At 36.1% G+C, this 16441-nt stretch overlaps 1 protein-coding gene across 1 annotated transcript; it reads left to right on the top strand.

The window, feature by feature from the left end:
* Positions 1-1905: 1905 nt before the first annotated feature.
* LOC18422423 (homeobox-leucine zipper protein ATHB-13) lies at positions 1906-6268 on the top strand. The gene is made up of 3 exons (XM_006827095.4): positions 1906-3014; positions 3294-3670; positions 5727-6268. Exons 1-3 carry the CDS (start codon positions 2888-2890, stop codon positions 6114-6116), a joined length of 894 nt encoding a protein of 297 aa, XP_006827158.1. The 5' UTR covers positions 1906-2887; the 3' UTR covers positions 6117-6268.
* Positions 6269-16441: the final 10173 nt, after the last annotated feature.

Raw genomic sequence — 16441 nt, 5'->3', positions numbered from 1 at the left:
TTGCTACAAATTTACTCAAAAAAGAATTAAGTGAGGACACCCCACTATGGGCCAGGGTGGGAAATGATCATGCAATCTTCCTTCAATCTCTAGCTTCTATTTTTTAAAAAAATTTCCCACTTTAACAATTGGATTAGAAAACCCCTAAACAAAAAACTATAAAAATAAAATATTTGGATTATAAAACTATAAATTTTGACTTTCAATCACTCATGTAAAAAGGTGAAACCTTAAAAAGGAGGAAAAAGTGTTCCTTCTCGAATGGGGCCTGTGTTCAATGGGTGGAATCATGGTGAAACTTCGAGTAGATTTCGGAAACTTTCGTTTTTATCTGGTTTTGTGCTTGACTTTGTGCAGGTCTTAAGCATCAAGAGTTTCCTCCGTACCTTGATTTTCATTGATTAAAATTTCTGAATTTTTTATTGCTTAAATTGAACAATAATATAGCTCATGATCATCTAATTGTCTTTTTTTCATTATTTTTTTTGATGTATCTAATCGTCATATTATTCGAATCGAGCCATGTGTTGGGAGCCTGGTTGGGTCCCTCATAACATTTTCTAATTTCTCTTCAATTTCAAATTTCTTTTAATATATATTTAGGTCACTTCAAATTTCTATAGGGAAATGATTTCCTGCCCTGGGCACATGAGATTTAATTCCTTAGGTGAAGCTGAGTTTAGAAGTATTTTTAGCACCCCGGAAATGAATCTCAAAAAAAAAAAAAAAATATTTTTTATGTGCCTAAAAAACATATGGACCATCTAATCTTTGAGAGCAAGATCTAAATTTTGAAGGAGTCAAAATCCAAATTTAGACAGAAGTACAGAACTGAACTAGCCGCCCGTGTTCCCATCTCAAAATCAAGGACATTACCCTTAAAAAAATAAAAGAATCTACTTGAGAATTGTGATGCCATATAGTTTCATAACAAAAAAACAAAGTAACCCCATCTTTCTAAAATTGCATTGCGGTCCTTAAAATATCGAGCTGATTAACAAGGACTACTTTTAGGGGAAGTATACATAACAAGGTTATTTTCTCTAAAAACAAAATACGTATTATAGTTATTTATATTCAGCACAGTGCGATCAGAATTAGTCTGATTGATAGATGTGAATTCGATGGATGGGATTGTATAATGGGAAAAGTTTTTATAGAGCTGAGGCTCTAAATAATCAAATTTGAGCCTACATCAAAAATTTCACCAAAAGAGGTTGATTTGATGCCCAAATATATTTAAATTGATGATCTCGATATCAAGATGTATAAACAGGAGAAAAAAATAGATTTCAAGTTTTGGAAATAATATATTTTGTAACCCATTTTTGAACCGTCAATTTTCAAGATTTTCAAGTTTTCATAGATCAGTCAATCTATACAAACTTTGAAGCTTTAAACTTTATAAATAAATATAAAAATATATTTTAAGGCCATCACAAAAATTTCAACTCAAAAAAGTGATTTTACGTCGCCATAGAAATTTGAGAAATATACATATCATTTTAGGAAAGAAGGTCAAATCTTTTTTATTTATTTATAAATAAGTCCGTTGCAATCTTTTTAAGGGAGATGTGGTACATATTAAAGGCCCTTCTCCGACTAACTCCTTATTAATTAATTAATAATAATAATAATAATAATAATAATAATAATAATAAATGCATGTCAATAGAGGAGCATGTGAAGATATTTTCGACGATTGTGAAGATACTCTTGTAATATTCTCATTACCCTCTCACACAACGGTGGCGCAAACGTAAGTGAACTACAAGAAAAGATAAGATGCCACTCACTTTCACCTTTTGCCAACGACAACGTAATTTATTTTCTCTCTCTAAACCCTAATTCGACTTCCTTTCTATGAACTTTAACCAAACCCCTCTCCGACCCGACGTTTCCATTCTCTCTCTTACTTTCGTCGGGGTAATGTAAAGCTGGAGGCCTTTTTCTTTTTGAAATTTTAGAGAGAGAGAGAGAGTGCGTCTTGGGAATTGTTGGATTGAATGAGACGATGAAAACTTTGCAGCAGTAGAGACTGAGAAGTAGCAGAGGGGATCAGAAAGGTGGTGGTAGTGATATAAGAGAGAGAGAGAGAAAGGGTGTGTGGGGTGATGAGATGGGACATGACGCCCATTTTCATGTGGCAGAGGCGGGTTACCACCCATGCTTTGCAGGCCAAGACAAAACCCATTTCAGATGAGAGAGAACCAGATGCACGATCCTTGTTTGTGGGTTAGGTAGCAGACCCTGCAACCACAAGGCCCCATCCCCTTAGATTCCTCTCTCTCTCTACTTCGATCTATCTGTCTCTCACTACGGATCTCTATCACTCTGTCTCACACGCACGAACAACATACACATGTTCAAGCCCACACATTTTGGATCTCTTTCACACACTCACCAACTCTCTCTCTCTCTCATCCCACACACACATACGAGCTCCCTCTCTCTCAATATCTCAGCCCACACACATAACAAATCTCTCTCTCTCTCTCTAACGCAAACACACACACACACACTCTCTCTCTCTATCTACCATCTCAATTTGATCCCAAACACACAAAAACCTCTCTCTCTCTCTCTCTCTCTCTCTCTCTCTCTTTTATATACCTTGGATCATACGTCTTTTAATTCTATTCCCTTCAGTCCACTGCTCTCCTCTCATTTTATTTACTTCTATTCCATTTGTTTCTCTCTCTACGTCTCTTTCTAATTCTCCGCTTTTCTATTAGCTCTTAGGGCTGTATGCTGCAATATTTCGATTGGGTTTCAGGTTCCTTGAGTTTACATTCTCGAATTGTGATGATGGCTTCTAGAGGGAGACTCATGTCCATTGACAAAAGGAGGAGATTTCAACTCCAAAAACCCTAACTTAGTTTCATTAATGGGTTGCAATGCCATGGCTTTCTTCCCTTCCAATTTCATGTTGCAGAGTAATGGCGACAATGATCAGGCCCCCAATGCAGCGATTTCTTCAATCGTCTCCTCTTGCACTCCTCAAGATTTTCATGGTACTTTCTCTCTCTAACATTTTTTCATACACTCCATGTTCTCAATTGGCTTAACTGCATCCTCTCTCTCTAAGTCATTGTCAGCATACACACACAAGAAAAAGTGTTCGCAGTCTCAAAAACGTTTCCCTCTGCAAATCGGGTTACTCTCTCTCTCTCTCTCTCTCTCTCTAAATAGACAAACACAACCACACCGAAAAAGGACAGAGAAGCCTGTAGACCCCATCTACAAATTGGGTTTCCTATCTCTCTCTAAAACCACTAAGCCATTGTAATCAGGAATGGCATCCATGATGGGCAAGAGATCCATGTCCTTCTCCGGGCTCGAAATTTGCGAGGAGATGAACTGTGAAGACGATCTCTCTGACGACTGCTCGCAGGCGGGCGAGAAAAAGAGGAGGCTCAACATGGAGCAAGTCAAGACATTGGAGAAGAACTTCGAGCTGGGAAACAAGTTAGAACCAGAGAGGAAAATGCAGCTTGCTAGAGCTCTAGGTCTTCAACCAAGGCAAATAGCCATCTGGTTTCAGAATCGGAGAGCTAGATGGAAGACAAAGCAATTGGAGAAAGACTACGATTTGCTCAAGAGACAGTTTGAAGCTGTTAAGGCTGATAATGAGTTGCTCCAAGCTCAAAATAAGAAGCTCCAAGCTGAGGTAACTTGATTTCTTTTGAGAATTTAGAGAGAGAGCGTATTATGAATGATAGGAATCAGAAATGGTATTTCTAAATTAATGATATATTGGAAGTTAAGACTCTAAAAGAAAAATTGATGCTTCATAGATGATGAAATCAAGGGTCTTGACTTGAAATTGGTTAACAGGATTGGGTAGAAGGCTAGAAGCCAAACACTGTCACATCTGATCTGAATTTTGTACATTCCAAGATAATTTTTCTCTCTCTGCCCCCCTCTCTCTCTCTCTCTTTCTAACAGAGATAGATACAGGGGGTTTCAATTATTTTATAGAGAATTTTTTAAGTCTTCCTCTGATCAATCACACTTCTCAACCCAAAAATCCTCGATTTCGTAAGAAATCTCGGGACTTAAAACGAATCATTACCCAAATTTCAGTTCCTCTCCATCTCTTTCTTACAAAAGAGCATAATCCACTTTTGGACTCTCTCTATGTGGGTACGTAAGCAGCCCAAAAGATAAGATTAATAAAACTACCTAAAAAAAGCAGTGAGAATAGACAAACCGCAGAGATATGGTTTAACTCCTGAAAAGCAGCAAACGATCTGCATAAACTATGTGATATGAAGGGGAGGAGTTCATCGCTCACTCACTCCTGTCAATAACCAAACACAAAACACATTTTCGACAAGGAATAGGAATTGGGGTTGGGCATAAGTGGTCAGCCCTTGAAGTTTCTCGCATTGTCTCTCGTTTGTGTTAAAGGATACTCAAACCACTATTGCTGGACTTTTATCCTGCTTATTAAGCTCCAAATATTATAACCCCTCCCTAGTGTTTTCACCCCTTCCCCTTCTCTCCATCTCTAGCTGCCCAACCTTTCTCTCTCTATATTGATTCAATAAGAGGAGAGAGAAAGTGAGCTCGCTCGATCGAAGAATGGGGTTTAGCAGATAACGAGGAAGGGTTGGGTAAGGAAAGTATGCATAGAGGATGGGAAAGAGAAGGGGGCTCACAAGATGTTGAGATGAGAGACAAACGGGTGGGGCTTAAAACTCCTTCAACGGGGGATAAGCCCTTATGACATTACTTTTTTCATCTCAATGCTTATGTTAATTTATATTTCTGTATCCTTATTTTTAGGTTTCATCTCAAAGATTTAAAACATATCTTGAAATAAAGAATTCTAAGTTTTATATCATCAAATCCCCTTATACTGCTTTTACCCATTTTAATTATATTTTTAATCCAAATAAATATAAAAAATACAGTCATTTTTCTTTCTTCACCTCTCAATCCTCCAAATTTGTCCACCGTGATTCTCCCCAATCCCCTTCTCTCTCTAGGTATTGAATCCCCCAACACACACGCTCTCTCAATATTCTTTCAAAGTTTTTGCCGGGTCGATGGTTTCAGGGGCAACAATGGATTGTTCATCCATAGCCTAGAGGATTTACAAATTAAGTATGCGATGAAATAGAGAGAGAGAGAGAGAGAGAGAGAGGGAGGTATAATATGGGCTGCTTTTTTTGCTAGTTGTTTGGGTTAAAAAATTAGTATTAAAGTCACTAAAACTAAATGGTTAGAATTTATAAAACTTTAAGATGTTTTGGTCTGAGATATGTTTTAAACTTTTGTGTCTATAAGGATATGAAACCTAAAGATAAAAAATATGGAGATATTTTTTTTAATTTATATATATATATATATATATGAAATTAAATGGCTTTCAATAATTAGTAATCAGAAATAAGAAATTTCTTATCCACCCCTTTTCTCTTCCCAATTTTCTAATTTCATAACAACGAAACTGAATTTCATGTGGCCCGAAGACTAACCTCTTTTTTTTTTTTTTTTTTATTTATGATAATTGAGTGGGGAAGAAAGATCCCTATCCGTTTATTTAATTAAGTAGATTAAGATTTAGATTTTTTAAAATGTTAGTGGGTGGTAAGAATAGATACCACAATCTCGTGTCTAGGTGTGGGGATGCTACCACCACGATCCCAGCCCCAAGCCCTCTTTTCCTCACTCTCTCTCTCTCTCTCTCTCTCTAACATCCACATCTACTCCTGCAGATCCTGGCACTGAAGAAGAGCAAGGAATCCGAACCCATCAACCTCAACAAGGAAAACACTGAGGGCTCGTGCAGCATCAAGAGCGAGAATAGCTCCGATCTCAATCTCGACATCTCAAAACCGATCACAACTGAGTCCCCTATCTCTCCAAATTCACAGAGAAACTTCTTTCACTCCATGAGGCCTGCAAATGTTACCTCCCATCTTCTTCATGGCTCCTCTAGACTCGAGCTCCAGTGCCCAAAACTCGTTGGAAACAGCGGCAACGGCTCCATGGATGAGGGCTCATCAGGGGCTCAGGAAGAGCCCTTCCTAAACATGTTTTGCCCCATTGATGAGAGCTCTGCGTTTTGGCCATGGACCGATCACTGCACTAGTAGCTTCCATTAAAACCCCATTCTTTTTTCTCGCCCTTTTTTCATGTCTCTTGCCTGAATTCATGTCCGGATCAGTGTATAGTTGGGAAAGGAACAGGTTAAATTTGTTTTTTGTTTTTGCCCTGATATCAGTCTTCGAGGAAATAAATGGTTTTCATTGCCTTCTCTTGGTCGTGCTCATGCCAAGTTAGAGAGAGAGAGAGAGAGAAATTTGGAGGTGCAGGAAAGAGAAGCAGTTGTTTGGGGCACGGGCTGATACTAGTTTTGCAAGCTATAAATGATTTTCGTGCCATTTCTTTATTATATTGTTTCTTTATTATATAATGTGCAAATTGCAGGAGAAGATGGTGAACAAAGAGAAGAAGGGAAAGCTTTCTATGTTCCCCTACAACTTAGAAGTTTTATGATGTCTCTGTCGATCTGTTTATTTTTTATCCGTTTGATCTTAGATTTTACGTCTCAAAAGTATTTTATTTTTAATTTTTTTAATACAATTTTTTTTATATGAAATTTGTACGTATCATTTTTTCATTGGTACGCATGTATAAAAAATATTAACAATAATTTTTTGATAAAAAATAATGATCAAAATACTTTTCGACACTTTTAAAAATATTTTGGTCATTTTATTTTATTTAAAATATTTTTTTTATATTTTTCCTTAGTGCGAGTTTAATATAAGAATGGATGTCCAAAATTCGGTCTCAAAACCGTTTATAAAAATAAAAATAAAATAAAACAGTATAAAGATGTGACACATTGTGATTGAAACAATCTTAACCCTCCATTAAAAAATAAACAGTTAGATAAAAGGGCACCAAAAACTTTACGGTGGAGGGAGAGCATACAAAGCTTTCCAAAAACAAAAATCTAAGCTGCAGTCGTAGAGAGAGAAAAAATCAATTGAGAGGAGAGAGAAAGAGAGAGTAGAGAGAGAAAAAATCAATTGAGAGGAGAGTCGATTCACCAAGAATGCGTCAATCAGTTGGGTAGCGCACTGAGTGTTCTGATAAAGAAAAGGAATCCAGACAGTGGAATCATAGCTAAGTTACAGATATGGCTGGCAATGGGCCGACCCGCCGGCCCGTCCCTAGAAACTCTATAATGATGCGTCATCTTGATTCGACTAGCCTGGCCCCAAAAACCAACGTTGTCATATTTGTTTTGGAGTTTTTTTCAATTTTGTGAAAAAAATGAAGCAATTCAGTGCTTTGGTTGATTTAGGGAAAAATTGTAGATTTTTTTTTTTATTTAATATAAATAAATTAAATATTTTTATACAATATATATAAATAATAAAAAATAAAAAATATTTTTATAAAGTTATTTCTTTGCTAGCCCAAAAAGATTCGAAACGAACTTGAATTTGACCGAAGCGGCAGCACAGGCTTCGCTTTGTTTCGGTTTATGCCTAAAACCTAAAAGGTTTGCCTCTTCTGTCGAAACGAAACTAAGTTGATGCCACCGAAACGAAACGAATTTGATAACACTGTTAAAAACTCTTTGTAAGATGGGGCTCGTCAAATCTATAGGGCTGACCTAACTATAGCCGTTCCAGCTAGGGAGAGGCCGGTCCGGCCTATTGGTGCAACTTGAAGCGGCCCCAATCTAACCAAAACGGCTTCGAGTGGCTTGGATTTATGCGTGAAAGCTTTGGTCTATCGGACGAAACGAATTTGATAACATTGCTGAAAAGTCTTTGTTGATGGGGGTGGCTTGATTGAGCCAGCGAAGCCTAGGCATAGCCGCTCCAGCTAGGGCAAGGCTGGTCGGGCCTAATGTGGGCCCTCGACAAGGGATGAGATACGGGTAGGGAGGGAGGTAGAATTGAGACTGAGGATTGAGGGAGGGGAACGAAGGCAGTCGTATTAGAGAGAGAGAATCTCGAATTTAGTGAGGGAGGGAAGAGAGAGAGAATCTTAACTTTGGTAGTTGACACGTGAAGCGGGTTCCTTTCTTTTGAGCGTGACCAATCAGATTGGCGATGCGTCCGTGTAGATATGAGAACGCTGACATTCGTACTCTCCGAAATTTCCCTTAATTTGCTAGACGGGCATTCTTTTTAATAGGTGAGATGAAAGCTCCCATCCATGGGAATAAAAAAATCTGCTTGTTAAAAAAAAATAATTTATAGTGATTCTATATTGTTAAGATGTCGACAACTACTCTATACGAAAATGTCGAGGAAACTTGGGGTTTTCAATGAGGAAACGCACTTTTTCAAAGCCGGAAGTTTCGACCAAAGATTTTTAAATTATGTAGGAAGGTCAAGGTTACGATATAGGGAAAGACTTACAAAATGTGTCAACCTTAATTATTGAAGTAAGGCACATCTCAAATATCCATTAGAAAAGGTTGTTCAAATACTACAAGACCCTTAAACTCTTTCTCTCAACCTCTAGTTATGTACATATTTGAAATAAGAAAAGTTAGAATTTTAAGTCATAAAAACTATACATTTTGTAACGTATTGTCTTGACCGTTCATTTTTAATTGTTCATAAATCTATTTGATCTACATTATTTTGGAGGTATAAATTTCATTTGGAATTGTCAACAAAGAGACCATTTATCTTTTGTACATGCAAGTCACAATTATTCTTGTCCCTTAAATTTCAAAATAGGTGGTTATAATAATGCTATTGAATGACACACAGTTCTAAAAAAATACTTATGGACTTCATGACTCTTCTCAAGCCATCCAATTTGACATCTAATGAGTGAGAATGATTGTGACATCCATGTACAAAGGATAAATAATCTATTTATAGACAATTCCATTTTATAATTAGTGTTGACGATAGATTTTGATACTTTTACAAGTCTTTCTAGTAATGAAACTTTATTTGTTAGTATATTTTTGATGCAAAAGGATTGCATCAGTTTTGAAGTGCATCATAATTATTGTTTAAGGTTGATACTTTATACAAACCTCACTCTATAATATAGGTTAATGAAATTATATCGAATGAAGGGTCTCTCTTGGTTACTTTTTTTCAACCAAGAACTTAAAGTTTGATCTCTTTCCTCTCCTATACTTGAAAGAAACAAAATAAAGAAACAAAAAAAAAAAGGTGTATTTTGCATATGATTGCAACTTTAAACAATCCAATTAAGGCACACCTCTAAATTTTATCATAAATATAAATTTGATATTAGAAATTATTAGGATGGCCTGGGAATCTATTTTCATCTCTAATTATAAAATTTTATACTATAAAAATGGTTTAAATTAAGTAGATCAATAAACACATGAAAATCTTGAAAATGGATGGTCCAGATAACGCGTTGCGAGATATACTATTTCACACATTCAAAATATTTTTTCTTTTCATATTCATACATCTCGATGTCGGGATTATCAATTAGAGGGACTTCCAACATCCAAACAACCTTTTATGATGGATTTTTGAGGCACATCCTTAATTCTAAATTTTAAGGTTGCATCCCTATTTAAATTTTTTCCATATACTAATCCATGCCAAAAATGGACCAAATGAACTACGGAAATATGACCATAATCATAACACGATAGAAATCACACACGCGTATGTTACGCCGCAATTCAGAGTATGGTATCTGTTTAGAGGGTCACAATTTTAGATAAACCAATTTAGATGAACAACATCTTCTATCATTTCATTTTCAACCTTACGTGCGTAGAAAATATCCCCACTCGCATATTTACAACATTGCTTGTGTGATGGAACGCATGCTCCCATGCTCCTCTATTTCTCTCTTATGTTTGACATCTACATTGGTCCCCCTTGAAAATGGGGCAAAGCTGGGCAATGTAATACCTCTCTCTTCTTCTTCCTCCTTCTCTTTCTTTTCTTTTTTTTTCTTTTTTTTAATTTTTTTTAATTTTTTTTTTTTAATTCAATGAGAAAGACAGGGCCCTACTTATTTTTTCAAATATTTTAGGAGTTAGTTTTTTTTTTTTTAAAGTATTAGTTTTTTTTTTTTTAAAGTATTAGTGGTGTGGTGTTAGTGAAAATGAAAATCACAACATAATGACTAAAATGTGGGGGTGCTACCACTACAAACCCAGCCCTTGCTTTTTTCTATTTTTATTTTTTTCTTTTGTTGTATAATTCAGTGAGAAAGACAGGCCCCTACCTATTTTTTCAAATAGTTTAGGAGTTAGTTTTTTTTTAAGTATTAGTGACGTGGTGTCAGTGGAAATGGAAACCGTAACATGATGACTAAGATGTAAGGGTGCTACCACTACAAACCCATCCCTCGCTTTTATTTTTGGTACTTCAATGGGGATGACGAGCCCCTACCCGCTTTTTAAATCGTTAATGGTTTTTAAATGCGTTGGGTGAAAACAAAAGACTAAAGCTTAACTGGGGCACAAATGGTGCTACCACCACGACCCCAACCCCAACCCTCGCTTTCCTTACATGACTGATGGCACTATACATTTGTCCTAACACTTATCCATGAGTTGCATGGTCATTTTCAGCTTACTAATTTTGCCGCATGACTTGTCATGAATCAGACAAGCTGTTCCCTCTCTAGTAATCCCTGGGGTCATTATCATATAGCTCACTTCATAAAAAAAGTCTTCACATGTAGGTACTTGTCTTCACGAATGTCCACATTAGGACTAATGGTTCCATCACCAGAAGGCTATCATCCACATCAGGGACTGTATCATGGAAAGAAACATGAACCCAAGTTTGTTCACCTTATTGGGTTGCTTTTGTATTTTGGATGGTCGGCAATATAATTTACTTTGTTGTCAACAAAATTGATTTACAAGTATGAGTTTCTGCGAGAAATAAAACGTTATTTACCGCCTTCACCCAGGAGATGATTGTAGACTTAAGCTTAGTGAGGAAACTGGGTATCTCAACCTGAGAATCCCAAAAGGTCCTATAATTCGTAGCCATAGAGAGATATGAAGATCACTATTTTCCATGGAATATGACATCTTTTCGGGAGACTTTCGTTCTTATTTTTATTTTTATTTATTTTTATTTTTGGGTGGGGAGGGGGGGATGCATAAGGGGGAGTTCACCGATTACCCAGACCGCCATATATCAAATAATCCCGCACAAAGGCCAGGTACTAGAAGCAAATAGCTAGTACATGAGTTGGATAACCAATTTACCCTTTTGCTTCCATAGTATGTAGAGATTAGTATTGGTCTAATGGCCACTCTTCCATGCCTAAGATGGTATAGGGTCAAGATTTTACAGGTATGGATTACATGCCATATCCCCCAACACTTCACGAACCAGAAGCAACCTCATCACTTACTCAGCCCTTTCATCCACACCACCTTTAACAGTATGTAATGCTAAAACTTTTTCGATCACTATATCAAAGGCATTTTGAGGTTGGTTTATATAGTTATGCGTGTGAAGTGCAACTTTTTATTATCATTTCATGGAACTGCCATCATTATTTAATTCATATATGTAATATGTATGTTTAATATTTAAACATACAACTAGAATTTTATGTGATCATCACAATGCCAATGAAGCCCAATGGCGAGTTCTATAGGACAACAGTGAGACTAGCTTCATTTTAAAAGGTGTAATGTTGGGTGGTCAATGAACAATATACCCATAAAATGAGTGTAACTGAGATGATGATGTTGAGATGGATGAGGGGCAAGACGATAAAGGTTAAAATTTGAAATGAATTCATTCGAGAGAATTTAGGTGTGGAACCAATAAGAAATAAGATGAGAGAAAGTAGACTCAAGTGGGCTGGCCATGTGTGGTGTAGACTCAGCACAACATATATTAGGAGGTGTGAGTTAGTTCAACTGGAGAGCTCAAAAAGGGCAAGCGGTTGGCTCAAAAGGATAGGGTTGGAAGTAGTGAAAAAATATATAAGGACTTATGGCCTTCCCAAGGGTACAACCCTTCATAGAGTAGAATGACTGACCTAGATGCATGTAGCGCTAATTGGTAAAAGGCTTTGATGATGATGAATGTCGTGTATAATTGTTTCAATAGGGACAATAGTTTTAGATGTGACGTTGAGGCGGATGAGTGGAAATACAATAAGGGATAGAATTCGAAATGAATACATTCGAAAAAATTTAGATGTGGCACCAATTGACAATAATATGAGAGAAAATAGACCGAGGTAGGCTAGCCATGTGGTGCAAATATAGTATAACACATGTTAAGAGGTACATGTTAGTTCAAATGGAAGGCTAAAAAAAAACAAGGGTAAGGCCGAAAAGAACATGGTTAGGAGTAGGGAAAAAAAATAGTAGCACTTATGGTCTCCTCGTGGGTATGTCCTTTAATAGAATAAAATGTCAGATCAGGATTCGTATAACCAACCCCAATTAGTTGGAAATGGCTTTGATGATGATGAATGTAGTGTGAATTGTATTTTCTTCTTATTATTAATAAAAATGGGTAGGGGCATTTTCTCCCACTAACTTACCCAAAAACAATTTTGATGAATGTGGTGTGTAACTATTTCAACAAGGAAAATAGTTTTACATGTGATTTAAGAGCATCAAAACTTTATTATGAGGCATATTAGGCACTTGAATTACTACCTGAGTATTAAATTTTAGGTTAAGGGGTAGAGTTTATTGATGTAGGTGAAGGCCAGCGGAGGTAGCTTTCAACAAGCTTTTGAAAGAGGGAAGTAAGAGTAAGACCATTTACCTTTGATAGAAGATGGTCACATTAATTTTGACCATTAAATGTGAAATTAGGTGGCTGCAATTATTCCATTGACCAAGCTCATTAAGAGTTAGTTTTTTGAAGGTGTTACTGGGGTGGTGTTAACAAGGAATGAAAACCACAAAATGTTAACTAAGGTGTGGAATGCTACCACCACGACCCCAGCCCTATTCCTGTTTGTGTTGGATATCATTTTATATTTATTGTAATTCATAAGAACTTTGTGACCCTTTAATGATTTTTTATTTGGATTTGACTCCAATAAAACACAAAAGGCCATATCAACTTGATTTAAATAGGAACTGTGTTGAAAAATATATCCCCATGTCCAAACTATGTTTCACATCTTAAAAAATTTATAAGCATAAGTTTCATTATTTATGAAATTTTATAAATCGGTAGGAAAAATGAAGCCCAAAGTCAGATAACATCCTAAGGCCCTGCAAACCTCTCACAAAATTTGGAAGCTCCAAAAAATATTATAGATCTCGTGAATTTTCTCTTCAAATCCATAATGTGAGGTTCAAAAAATTGAAATGTAGACTGTTTAAGGGCTTGAAACTTATTTTCACTTCAAATCCATAATCTGAGGTAGAAATGCTTTCTAATTGAGAGTGTATGCTATGAGACCGTTAATTTTGTTACAAGGAGATGACAACCACTTTTAGGATGTAAAATTCACTGCATGAAAATGTGTCCCAACATTCGAAAATTTTTATTTTAGTCTTTGTGCCAAAATGATGACACATCTTCAACCATCAAATTTCTAATCTAACGGTCAATGATGATTGCGACATCCATGTATAAAAAATAAATTGTCTCACATAATAAATTTCCTTTCTAATTTCGGTATGCCAAGGAAGAAGTGATTTTTTAATTTGAAAATACATTTTTGGCAAATTATTTTCTAATTTCGGTATGCCAAGGAAGAAATGATTTTTTAATTTGAAAATACATTTTTGGCAAATTATGAGATGCTATTATGATAACATGAAAGGAATTGTTAGTCCAGTGGAAGCAAACTGTGGATTTACTTCCTTATGCAAAACTCAAGCTTATAATATCTTTTGGATCCTAAAGTTTGGAGATGTAGTCTTTAGGACCCAAACGCGCGTCTAAGTGCATGTACATGCAAGAGAGTCTATACGAGTGTGCAAAAATGGGACTTGAGGTTCATATAGAGAGAATGATAAAAGAGGATTTTAGAGAGAGAGAAAATGAAGAGATTCATGAGAGAGGCACCTAGGCCACTGATACAAACTCCCCCAAATGGAAGCCTTTGGGCTGTAAATCGCTTTACCAGGGTGGGAACCACAGGAAAAGCAGCAAATCGTGCAGCTGTGCATGGTGTGAGAGAACCAGCTGATAAAACCATTGATGTAATTTTTGGCTCGCTGAAATTTTGGATTTAGGAATTTTATACTATGATGAATGCGGTGTGATTCGGACGAGTCTGCTCCCGCGTATACAACTGGCGGATATTGAAAAAATATTAAAAACATTTCAAAAATTATAAAAAATGTGGGATCAGTCTGTGTATGATCTATGTATTTTTTGGCAAAGATTGGTGAGTGTTTTGTTCCATCCTTATTTTTATATTTCCTTTTTTTGAAGTTTTAAAATTCTCCAACTATAAATCTGTTTTTCTCTAAATCTGTTTTTCAAGTTTTTTTCAAGCTTATTTGTCTATTGGTTTTTGTTTTATTTTACTTTAAATATATTTTCTTGTTTTAAGATTTTTTTCTCTTCTTTTTCAATTAATTTAGGGCTTTTCAACACCGACTTCCCCTGCAAAGAGGAGTTTCTAAACAGTGGATACATGTATCTTACAGTATGTATCGTACATCTCAAGGTCACCATCCGTGCTTGATAATGGAAGGTGAGGATGAGCCATTTAACAATCCATCTAATTCCCTCGACCTGTGTAAGATCTCATCGCCATCGTTCGTTTGTTGAGATGGATTGGGTAAATGACAATGTATCATACCAACATCATGACAAACATGTAGCAGTGCTTGCCCTTTTGTATTACGCCCAAGGTTTTAAACCCGGTGATTTCGATTGGGATCCCCAATTTGGATCAAATTCATTGGGGATGATCTGGGTCCTCACGCCTTTGGATCAAACACCCTTTTTCGTAAATTACGAACTTGTATTTTTATTTTTTCTTGACTTATAGATGGGATAAGGCTCGTATATTGATAAACCTTATTTTTTATTTGTTTAGCCATTACAAGTTACGAATCCAGATCGGTATAGTGATTTGAAACACCAATTCAGGGTTTCGAACAGTTACTAAATTGGATATTTTATGCGATTGCAAGTGGATGGGATAGAGAAAGAGATGAGGAAAAGCACAGAAGAGAAGAAGGAAAAGAGAGAAGAGGTGGAGAAAATGTTAGGGACACCCCAGAAAATAAGGGATGTTCATTAGAGGAGTAAGCTTATTCCTATTGATTTATCGAGCAGGAGGGAAGGGGCATTTATGGTCATTTGTGAACACTATGGTAAAGGAATTATATTCATTTTTAGTTTTTGCTCTCTCTCTCTCATTTTGATGCTTCGAGGTCTCGTACAACATGGAATCACTCCGTTGAAGAAAAATGGGGTTTTCTTACCCAAAAAGTTGTAGCGAGCCATTTCTACTAATGTTGTTAGATTCGCATTTCTACTAATGTTGCTGGATTGGCTTTGAGGTTTTTTTCGGTTTGGTGAAAAGAATGAAGCAATTCGGTGTTTCGGTCGATTCGAGAAAGACTTTGAATTTTTTATATTTTTTTAATATAAAAAAATTAAATATTGATATATATATATAAATATATAATAATAATAAAAAATTCAAAAAAAAATAAAAAATAAAACAATTCTTTTATATAGTAATTCTTTGCTTAGGCCGAAGAAGCCAAAGCTTTGGCTGAATCTATTGGAAGCAGATCGCCGAATCTTCTCGAAGCAGATCTAAATCTGACTGAAGCAATCTAAATATAACTAAAGCGGCAACACCAATATATAAAAATAATGAAAAAAATAAAAATAAAAATTTAACAAAAATAAAAATTTATATAGATATTTATTTCAAATCTTGGCAAAGCATACTGAAGTTGCAGCACCATATGAGTTTAAAACTTGGGGCATAGCGAAGCGAATTTGACAACATTGATTTCTACCGATCGCGGTGAATGGGAGGGTGTGGATATTATATTTTAATTTAATTGTGATGTGGTTTATGGATTATTTACTATGAGACCACCCTTGAGGACATTTGCATGAGAAGATCATGGTCACCTTTGCACCTTTAGTCATGAGATGTGATGTGAAATCGGGAGGGGTAAGTGTGATTGTGGTTGTTCTCTCTTGAGAGACGAGCAATAAAATTGAAGGAGTGAGTGGTTCATGTAAACTTTGAGAATAACTTTTCGGAATCCAAGCGTTGCCCTCATGTCAATGTCACCCCCCCCACTGCCCTGCATGATTTCACATATGCAGGCTACTGGTGGTTTTTTTACCCAAGGCAAAAATGCTTTCATGGGATGCCAAATTTCAAGGGAAATACCTCAAGTATGGTAAACCGTGAAGGGTTGGTTGCTCCTCACTAGTGTTAAAAACTTAAAACTTTATAATGTCTTGAACGCCGTACCTCATAATCATAAAAAGTAAAACTACTTAGGTTG

The sequence above is a fragment of the Amborella trichopoda genome, chromosome 4 (assembly GCF_054954075.1).
Source record: "Amborella trichopoda isolate Santa Cruz 75 chromosome 4, AtrichopodaSantaCruz75HAP2 v2.0, whole genome shotgun sequence".
Lineage (NCBI taxonomy): Eukaryota > Viridiplantae > Streptophyta > Magnoliopsida > Amborellales > Amborellaceae > Amborella > Amborella trichopoda.
Note: the sequence above shows the minus strand (reverse complement) of the source record. Positions and strands in the feature narration are given on the sequence as shown.